Source organism: Rhodnius prolixus, unplaced genomic scaffold, assembly GCF_049639745.1.
Source record: "Rhodnius prolixus isolate KJV_2025 unplaced genomic scaffold, Rpr scaffold_18, whole genome shotgun sequence".
Taxonomy (NCBI): domain Eukaryota; kingdom Metazoa; phylum Arthropoda; class Insecta; order Hemiptera; family Reduviidae; genus Rhodnius; species Rhodnius prolixus.
Window position 1 is genome coordinate 1,301,328 of NW_027411636.1, and position 10,661 is coordinate 1,311,988.

The 10,661-nt window shown below is 33.9% G+C and overlaps 2 protein-coding genes across 9 annotated transcripts in view; both read left to right on the forward strand.

Annotated features, from left to right (window-relative positions):
- The first annotated feature begins 6 nt into the window (after positions 1-6).
- Edem1 (ER degradation-enhancing alpha-mannosidase-like protein 2) lies at positions 7-8,580 on the forward strand. Its single transcript, XM_074143894.1, has 10 exons — positions 7-335; positions 404-514; positions 599-784; positions 1,015-1,258; positions 1,533-1,863; positions 2,165-2,421; positions 2,601-2,793; positions 3,751-3,900; positions 5,269-5,913; positions 7,381-8,580. The coding sequence occupies exons 1-10, from the start codon at positions 235-237 to the stop codon at positions 7,809-7,811; spliced, it is 2,649 nt and encodes an 882-aa protein (XP_073999995.1). The 5' UTR covers positions 7-234; the 3' UTR covers positions 7,812-8,580.
- The window catches only part of LOC141462214 (uncharacterized), a 60,006-nt gene continuing 57,749 nt past the window's right edge, over positions 8,405-10,661 (forward strand). For 4 of the 8 annotated variants that reach the window (XM_074143889.1, XM_074143890.1, XM_074143891.1 and 1 more), the window contains exons 1-2: positions 8,735-8,964; positions 10,553-10,659. In XM_074143889.1, the coding sequence (XP_073999990.1) occupies positions 8,735-8,964; positions 10,553-10,659 (337 nt within the window). Of the gene's footprint in view, positions 8,537-8,667; positions 8,965-9,070; positions 9,203-10,532; positions 10,660-10,661 lie in introns of those variants that run through there. The other 4 variants (XM_074143885.1, XM_074143886.1, XM_074143888.1 and 1 more) reach the window with 4 other exon arrangements.

Genomic DNA, 10,661 nt, shown 5'->3' on the forward strand with positions numbered 1-10,661 from the left:
TGAGACTTGAGAGAGGTTATAAGGTTTGGGTGTTATAGGCTGTCAGTGGAATGAAAATAAATCCTTTGAAAATTATTGGCCCTATCTCTACCAAAGGCATTAATCCAATTAAAATGCGTTTATTAATTATTTTTATTTATCCTCCAAATTGATTTTATGATACGTGAAAACCCAACGAAGCGGGACATTTAATTCAGTATTTTTTTTTAAGTTCTCTACTAATCGCGTACTAAAATGAATGGAATATATAGAAATGTGTTTATTTTTAGTATCTTAACCAATGCTTATGTTTATGCTATCAGAAAATATACCAAACAAGATCTAGTTAAATTAAGGTTAGAAGTGGTTTTAGTTTAGATTTTGTTATAAAATTCAAATTGAGGAAATGAATTTACTTTTCCAGGGAAGAAGTGAGAGAAATGTTCGACCATGCTTACACTGGTTACATAAAGTATGCATATCCTTATGATGAACTGCGGCCACTTACATGTGATGGGATTGACACTTGGGGCAGGTAATTAAATTGTTTGAATTTATTAGATAAATCTTGTTCAATTTTTGAATGAGTACAAAATCACATATATTCATTTTTTTTCAGCTATTCTCTGACATTGATAGACGCTTTAGATACATTAGCGGTGATGGGAAACTATTCAGAATTTAGAAGAGTTGTGGATATTGTCACAACAACGGCCAATTTCGATGCTAACATAAATGTTTCTGTATTTGAGACGAATATTAGAATTGTTGGAGGACTTTTAAGTGCACATTTATTTTCACAAAGGTTAAATCTAATGTTCTGCTTTTAACACCTAGTCATATTTTATGTAGATTTATTTCTTACGAGAATACATTCGTCGTTCTTGCTTGTTTATCACTCTCTCTCTCTCTATAAAAGAGAAAGAATTGAATTTGTGTAGATTTTACCGGCAAAACGTAAAATTAATGTAAAAAGTAATTTACAACAAGAGAAAGTTATGTTAGTGCACATCATTTGATTTTTTAAAATTATAGAGCAGGAGTTGAAGTGGAACCAGGTTGGCCTTGTAATGGACCCTTGTTAAGACTAGCCGAAGATGTCGCACAACGACTATTGGCAGCGTTTAACACGAAGACCGGTATGCCGGTAGGAACTGTGAATCTCCGCTATGGAGTACCTCCGGGAGAGACACCTGTAACTTGTACAGCAGGAGTTGGCACTTTTATTCTTGAATTCGCCACTCTATCACGTCTGACTGGTGATCCAATTTATGAAGAGGTTCGTTTTTTTGTCACAAAACATTTGCCAAATTAAATTAAAATTGTTTGTTTATTTCATAAAGTTAGTGCTGTTTCTGCACGAATCGTAACAGACAAACTTATAGCAGAAAACACTCTTTATTATGAAATTTTAATAAGATCTCATCAACTTAAGAGAAGGACTGGAAACTTTGCATGAGTCTATGAATAACCTAAATAAATTTGTAGTATAATTAACAATATTTCTTTTATTTTATGTTTTATGAGTAATAAAGTACAATATTTTTTTTTAGGTGGCTATGAATGCTTTAAGAGTGCTCTTCATGCATAGATCCCCGATCGGATTGTTTGGTAATCACATAGACGTCATGACAGGACGGTGGATTGCAAGAGATTCAGGAATAGGAGCTGGGGTAGATTCCTATCTTGAATATCTGGTAAAAGGCTCCATTTTGTTACAACGTCCCGAATTGATGGCAATGTTTTCTGAAGCTCGTCGTCCTATTGATAAGTATTTAAGAAAGAACCATTGGTATGTTTGGGCTTCTATGCACAAAGGACAGGTTACGTTGCCAGTTTTTCAATCTTTAGAAGCTTATTGGCCAGGAGTTCTAACTCTAATAGGTAAACTGTGAAAAAACAAGTTAACCTTCACTATGAGTTTTAAAGCATGAGCGTTTGCCCTAATTAATTTAAAAGTAAAATGATTGCTATAAATTAGTATTTTTGAGTATTGAGTTTAATGTTGTAAAGTGTAAATACTTATTGAGGAAACAAAAAACTCTCAACTAAAAATAAAAGCTTCTAAGCTGTGTTTGGGGCTTTCAATCTTCAAGTAATTTTGGTCTTTTATAGTTTGACGCTATTTTTTTTTTTTTTAAATTGATATGTTATTATTGAACAACATTTTTCACTTGCATTACAGGAGATATAGAGAGCGCTTTAAGATCTATGCACAACTACAACAGTGTTTGGAAACAGTATGGATTTACTCCGGAATTTTACAATATAGCTCAAGGAGAAGCGGGCACCAATAGAGAGAGCTACCCTCTAAGACCGGAATTAGCTGAATCTGCTATGTACTTATACAGGGCTACAGGAGATCCGTTTATGTTGGATATAGGATTAAATATTTTGAGGAGCATTCAGCACAGTGCAAAAACTCCCTGTGGATACGCCACGGTGTGTAAGCCAACTTTACTTATTATTGTCTTTCTTGGCAAGTGAGCATCTATATTTGTTATTGTACTAACTTAAAATTTTAGAACCAGTTTGGTACCATCACTGCAGCTTTCTTAATATTTTATTTGTGTTTTGAGAAAATCAAATTTTATTAATGATTAATTTATTATTATTTGCAGATTAAAGATACAAGAGATCATACCCAAGAGAATCGTATGGAATCATTTTTCCTAGCCGAGACTACAAAATATCTATATTTACTATTTGACCCGGATAATTTTATCCATAACAAGGGAGAACATGGCCGAATACATATTTTGCCTTCTGGAAAACAATGTATTCTACATTCGGGTGGATATATATTTAATACAGGTACTTAAAAGTCTAAAAAAAACTGTTCGTCTTCTTGGGGAGGAGTTGACCATAGTAAAGCATTATCTCTCTGGGATGAACAATCATACAACCGCCTCTTGTAAACTGTATTCCAGGTTCTCTTTACTATTCATTTTCTAGAAACATCGCGCTTTCAAAACTCATTTACTTTTTTACTCAAAATTATACAGCTTAAAAGGTAAATATTATTGCCTATTTTTCATAATTTTTTTGCCAATCTTTTTCGATCTAGGTCACCTTCAGGGCTGTGGAACATGTTTTTTGTAAAAAAAGATTACAATGTACATTGATTTGATGATATAAAAAATAGTTGCGAAATTTGTACTAATTAAGAACTATCTTTTTGTTCAATTGTAAAATTACTATCGTTGATAAGTATTTGGTCCTGAGTGGGGTAGGTTTTAAAATGTTCTTTTTTGGTGTCAGATCAGTGTTGCCAATTATAAATTATATTGTACAGTTTATAGAGCATTACATACGACACTTTCGTGAATAATCTACCACAATCTGTTCCTAGACAAATGATCTAAATACACATATATTTACACGAAGTTTGAAAAAAATATTCAAGATTTTTTTTGCTTAAACATCTGTTGATTAAAGTGGTAATTTATGAACGAATTTCTGACAAAACTTTTAGTACTTGGAACGAAATTACCATCTGATTGAAATATCAAGTTTGATGATTGAGATAGTTTTTAAACAGGCAAAATCTAGTGCGTTAATTTATTCTCTTCCTATTTACCAATTAGAAGAATTACTTAGAATTGTTGTAAAGAACTAACACGTAAATGTACTTTGAGCGGCCGTGATGAAAGTATTTTCTTTCAAAAAACATTATCATTTATATCGTCTAACAAATAATTTAATAGATGCCATCTTAGATAATTGAAGAATATATTAAAATAACTTTTTTTGTTTTTATGACGATTGCAGAAGCACATCCTATAGATCCTGGAGCGTTGAACTGTTGCTATGACTGGGAACAGCAGGATTATAATGAAGCGAATAGTTTCCTCTTTAGAGGAGAAACTTTTAAACGGAAAAAACTATCAAAAAAACCTAGAAATGATGATTTAAAAGGAGGTAATGAAAGCTGCTATTTTATAAAAGTTATCATGTATCGCTCGCCATGTCAATCAAAAAATATTATTTGTTTTCGTATCTTAATTGTTCTCTTATTGATGGTTGTGATAAAGCAAATGAAAACATCTGTAGTTGAAGCATTACTATAATGTGGAGTAATTTCCGTAAGTTTATTTCATAGCATTTTGTAGCTCTTTATTTTGTTTTGATAACTCTTACGACTTTGTATCACACGCATAGCTGTTTTTGTTTCAGTAATTCTGTAAATACTTCTCTAAAATCTTTAATAAACGGGTATTTTTTCGTGTATAGAAAATCTTGCTCTTATTGATGTAAAGCTATTTTACAAACTATTCATAACTGTCTTTAGAAAATCGCCAGGAATAGATCTTTACCGAGAAAATTTTATCAGCTACGCCCAAAGCAAGTTTTTTTGAAAGGCAAATTTAATTATCTCTTACCAGTCATTTGGTTGATTTTTTTTTATCAAGAAATTTAATTTAGAAACAGACAAAAAACTGAAAATAGTTTGTTGTTAATATAGATAGATACATAAGATAGATAGATACATAAGATAGATAAAAAAGTTTATTTAACATATAAAATACATACGTACATACATACAGAGTGGAGTGCCAGTTAAGTACTATAACCTCCAGACATAGTTTCTTACAACAAATTTATTAAATTATATCCTATACTAAGGGGAAAAACAATGAAAAACCCCCAGCTTATTAGAGAGATTTATATTCAGGGAGTCCCTAACTCTCCTGTGCCTGTGCACCGTGTCCACATTATAGTCACCTATTCGTCTGCAGAGATGGTTGTGACTTGATTCGCATTTGCTGAAAAAACCAGTAGCGAGGTACTTGATGTAGTGTTCTACATAGTCCATGCTGGTGTGGTCTATAATACGCGTGTAGCGGGGGGAAGTTGTCACAAGCCTGAGGAATTTATTTTGGATAATTTGCAGCGAGGTGATGTTGGATCGACATGTCGAAACTCCAGGAGGGACAAGCATAAAGTAACATGGGCCTAACCACTACCTTGTACAGCAGGAATTTATTCTCTGGGGACAGTTTAGAGTCCCTGCAGAACAGCGGGAATAGTACCCGAATGGCTGCCTTACCTTTATTGACTCTGTCCTTTATGTGGGGGGGTAAAGATCAGCCCACGATCCAGTAATACTCCAAGATACTTGATAGTGGCAGCCTACAGCACAGACCGTCCCCCGAAGTGGGCATGTCGATACAAGATCGGCCTGCGTTTAGTGAAAAGAATAGCCTATGTTTTTAAGGGGTTAATATCATTGTTGATTCTCAATTAGAAAATTCCTTTAAAACCGATTTTTATATTTTTTCTTTACAGAGGTTATCGTTGCTGATGATTTAGAAGATTCTAGTCAACATGATGTGCTGAAAGAGTCTACTAGCGAGGAAGAAATATTAGTAGATGAAATGAATTTTTCTAGCAGTGAAGATATAGCAACAAAAAACACAAACAATCAGCTGGAAGAAGAAGCTCCTTCAAACCGTCATGATAGTATAATAGAAATTTTTACTGAAGAAACAGAAAATGATCTAGGCGAAATATTAAATGAAATAAAGACGAATCATAATAAGATTGTAGAAAATCTACGAAAGCTGTCTTCAGTGGAATCTGACATAGAACCAATTACTAATTTTTTTAGTAATGATAAGATAGAGTTTACCATTGATTTAGAAAATCATAAAAACAATTTAAATCTTTTGTTGAACAAGATAAAATCTAATCATAAGAAGATTGTAGCAACTTTGCAAAAACTTTCTGATGAGGAGGCTGTAAACAAGAAACAAGATTCAAGTAGTGTTGATAAAAGCGAAAGTAATTTAAAAATAACAGATATAGTGGAAGATAGAAATGATAGTAAGAATTTAAACACTCTTTTAAACGAACTGAAGACTAATCACAACAGAATCTTAGAAACTTTACAGAAACTGTCAGCTGAAAGAAATTCCTACGCTGATATAAAAGGTATGTTAATAAACATTCAATTTCCTACTAGTACATTTACCCAATTTTCAATTTCAATTTACTAGTGGCATATAATAATAAAATAAGTATAAAATGATGTTTACTAAGAACTATGTCCGAATTTCGAACGGCTTCGGAACACAGATACGGTGCTGTAATGTAATGCTAATTTTTTTCTGGCGGGCTTTACGGCCCAAAACTACCAATTAGGTGACGTGGAAGATACTTTACGCAGATAATGACTTCCCCCAAGAAATAGGAAGGAGTGGCTAACAGGTGCTATTATGGCCTAAATAAGCACCTTAAAAGTAAATTGCTGACAAGAGGCACCAAGGTTAGGCTGTACAAGACCTTCATTAGGCCTGTCTTGGCATATGCCTCAGAGACCTGGACCATCTCAAAGAGCAGATGAACACCGTTAGGGGTGTTCGAGAGAAAACTATTGCGCAAAATCTACGGCCCAGTACGTGAAGGCACGACCTGGCGACGTAGGAAGAATAGAGAGTTATACGATCTAATGAAGGAACCCCCAGTAGTAGCCTGGATTAAGCTAAACCGGCTGAGATGGGCAGGCCATGTGGCGAGGCTGAGTGCCGATGAGATTCCCTCCAAACTGCTGCGCGAGGCCCCGGATAGGAGACGGAGGGTAGGTAGACCTAGACTGCGTTGGAATGATGGAGTTGCCCAGGACGCGAGGAATATCCTCGGACTGCGTAACTGGATAGCGGCCGCTAGAGATAGAGACGACTGGCCGGAAGCATATTGAGGAGTCCAAGACCCACATCACTGGGTTGTAGAGCCAGGAAAGAAGAAGAAGAAGGAAGATACTTTACGACAAAGTTACCACATTTAACATTAAATAAAATCCAAGGCCTCGATCGGAAATCTAACCCAGTACCGCAATACTCATTAGCTTTGCAGATTTCGGTGCAATAGTATATGTGACAATTGTCGTAACAATTGTAACAAAATATCAGAGAGAACTGTGCTCACTATATAAACGATACATATTCCACGTGTATCAAGCTGTTAACTTGTAGGGCGCAGCCATTTTTTAATTAGAACTCTAGAGTACAGTATATTCAAGCGTGAGTAAATGAATTGATGAAACTACTGGGTTTGTAGAAACTGTCGTAACTAGTGATGCAAACAAAGTTTTTTTTCAACGCAAAAGAAAAAGAATTACACTCCTATTTATCTCGTAAATTATTGCAGCTTAGTGGTTGATTTTTCTATCGTATGTGGGCACAGAAATAGTCTACACGTGAGCAAAATCTCATAAGTAACCAATGATTGGGAAATGAGTTATTTTGAGTTGAATTTCAAGCTAGATTTAAGTTATGAGAAGTTTCAATATCTATTTACTATTAAACTAAAGCATATACGATTTGTTTTCTTATCTTTTATGTGTTGCTTTTTTATTATTGAACTTTTTGCTGTACTATGTTTCTTTGATAATTTTTTAAGACGCTGATGAAGATGGATTACGTTCAGAAGCGTCTGTGGAAGGTAGTCAATCTGTAATGGGCGTTGTTAACAGTACGGCACGTTCAGTGGAGCTAACCAAAGAACACGAACCAACATTTCATCATAACGAGGATGGAATGACCACAGAGGGCACAACTTGGACGGAGGCAAACCTATCTGAAAGCCCATCATCCACGGTGACCAGTTCCTCTGATGTGGTCACATTGTCCGATTATGTTAGACAGCTAGTGCTGTCTATACCGTCTGCAGTTCCTAAATTTGATCCACAACAATTGTTACAAAATATCAGAGAGAACTCTGCTCACTATATAAACGATACATATACCATGCATTATCAGCTGTTAACTTGTAAGGCGCAGCCATTTTTAATTAGAATAATGATTGCCGGAGAATTTCTAAATGAATCTTAAGAATTTTTGGAATCAATCAATCAAACATAATGAAGAATCAATTGAACATAACAAAATTGAAATGTGAAACCTATTTGAAATTGTATTGAGTGATTGGAAGGAAAATAAGGATTAAGTATAAGCTCAAGATTCTTCAATTTGTTGCAATTACTCAATTAGGCCGTGAGCACTGGCTTCTCATAATGATCAGTGGTTAGCGATGTTTGTCCAACTCAAAATATCACTTAAAAAGAATCTCCGATCTTTGTCAACCGACTTTCTAATTGATTTATGCAGTATGTATTAGCGCCACAAGGACCTTTGATAGATTATATGTTATAATTTAGTCATTTCATAATAAGTCTTATTAATTATATCTGTTTCATTTGTTGACGGATTCTGACTAATCATTATGTTCACCAAATTTCAATTTTTGTTTCGGCAAGTAGTAAATGATATAATTTTATAATTTCTTTTATTTGACTTCTTTACTGTAAACATCTTGGACGATAGTTAAAATAATAATAGTTATGCATAAATATTTGTATAAATAATTTATTTTTATTAAAAAAAATGAAAATATTTAATCAGATAAACAAAAGAAATATTAATTAAAGAAAATAGAGGGTTATCTAACATATGTCTGGAATAATTTAAATCAAAGAAATGTGTTTTTTAAATATAGGTTACATTAACTACATAATTTACCGAATGTTAACATGTTATTTTTGCCCACTTTTGTGAAAGTAAATAAGATGAATTATTAATTATATATAAACAAATAGTTATACATATTCTTATTGAAAGAGAATTCTCAGTTTATTATCAATTTATTATTATTTTTTGTTTTTGTTTTGCAATTTTTTTTGGACTTTAGTGAACCCAAAAATAGATTTTTGGAGAAGCTGTGGCAGGCTGTTAATTTTTGTGTTCTGGCGAAAAATATGAATCTCTATCCGAATGAATCACCACTTCATCAAGCATTCACACATGTTGCATCGCACGCAGATCGCGTATGGTGGAATGAAAAAGATTATGTTGATATCTATAAAATGGCCAATTTGAATCTATATAAAAATATATTAAAACTATCAAATCGACCTGCAAATAATAATAGTGTGGATTTATTGATGAACAATTTGGAAAATGAAAAAATCATGAGTTCTTCTGCAAGGTAAGTAATTCAAAGAAACTATAAAATTCACACAACCAAAAAGTGCCGGTTTAAGACTTTAAAAAAAGAAAGAAAAGGACTGTTGATTGTGAACAAATTTTTTTAGGATTCAACAGCCGATTTGTATAGGTTCAAATTGTGAGAATGAGAAGCTTCAATTACCACCATTCTCCGGTATAGAAAGACTGAAATCGCCCCCAACTGGATCAACCATTTTCTTCTAAACGGATATCCAAAGGTAGGAATTAGAGGACTTTCTTGTAGATCTTGACGTGATTTGATTGTAACTGTCTCAAATCTGATACAGCTGTCTCGACATGAATTATGACCACATAGATCTTTTTAATTTTCTTATCACTTCTAAGATAAAGCAATCGGGCAGATTTGCGTTTTGGGGTCTAATGACTAAGGAAAAAGTGATTGTGTGTGCAATCAAAACACGAAAAATCGTAGTGAGTTTTCAATTTTCCTTTTTCTTTTATCTGCTACCTGGGAGCTCACAAAATCAATTGGAAGTACCACTTTAAACTGAATTGTTTTTTGAGATTTTCTTTAAATCAGTTTTTAAACTTGTTATTGAGAAACTGATTACAGCGTTTTCTTAGGCGGTGAGTTTTCTGTAGAGACTCGCCAAAGCGTTTCTTTTGAAATTGGCCATAACTTATTTTGGGCCTTCCATTTTGGATTTGACATTTTTTCAGAAAACTATGATTATAGTGCGGTTCGGGACAGAAATTTAATCACGAAAAATGCTACAATATAAGGTCGTTTGCCTGGCCACAACAGTATATTTGAGTTTTCAATCAAACTTTGAACCTGAAAAATGTTTAGGTATTGATTTGTATGAATGATCAGCAAATCTTGGTACGGTATACTTAGTGGATTGAACGGTTTTTAACTTCGCCATTTACGATAAAACACTAGACGGTTCTTTGATGACTATATATCTCTTGCTTTGGTCAAATAAAGTTCATAAGAGGTAAGTATTGCGATCGTTCCATGAATACATTATGTTGACCGGATAGGTCCGCGCTGGAAAACAAAAGAGTTTTCCAGTTCCCGAATTTATGAGAACCTGATGAGTGGGTGAACGTTATAAGTAAACACAATAATCGCTGCAGGCTTATAAGTGGTATCCCGTTTGGATGTCAATAATTCTAAGGATTCCGCCAGTAGGAAATGACAATTTTACACTTTATTAAGGACACATGTGCAAACCAATTTTTAGTAGGAGATTCTTAGGCTTTTACTTTAAGAACTGAGATTGGCCACTCATTATACACTCTAACTTATACGGTTTTTCTCATATTCCAGAGACAGCATTGTCTCAAAAGTCCTCGAACTTGCCAACATCGGAGAGACATCTGTTCTTTGTTGGACCTACCCACCGTACTGTTTCTTTTCAAAATCTATTTCCCGGCCATCTCTCAGGAAGCATTCTTTTAGGTTGGTCTTACTAACATTCTAGAGGGGGAAACGTGGGCAATTGGTTTAAGTTTAAATGCGTGTACAAAAAAAAAAGTTTTCTTTTATAAATGTTACTTTCTTGTTTGGGTTTTCTTTTTTAGATATTAATGCTGTTTTCCAGGGCGGAACAATTTTTTAACTGGAGTTTTGACGCTTGCGAGAGAAGAGAGAACAGCAACAATATGATGGAATCTTATCAAGCTTTATTTGAATTGCTTAAATCTAAAGGT

Excerpts from the sequence above, each read along its gene's own strand:
- Edem1 (XM_074143894.1), top strand. The coding sequence starts at position 235 with ATGAATGGAATATATAGAAATGTGTTTATTTTTAGTATCTTAACCAAT. Across the intron at positions 1,259-1,532 it reads GTGATCCAATTTATGAAGAG|GTGGCTATGAATGCTTTAAG; the intron begins GTTCGTTTTTTT and ends ATTTTTTTTTAG. Across the intron at positions 3,901-5,268 it reads AAATGATGATTTAAAAGGAG|AGGTTATCGTTGCTGATGAT; the intron begins GTAATGAAAGCT and ends TTTTCTTTACAG.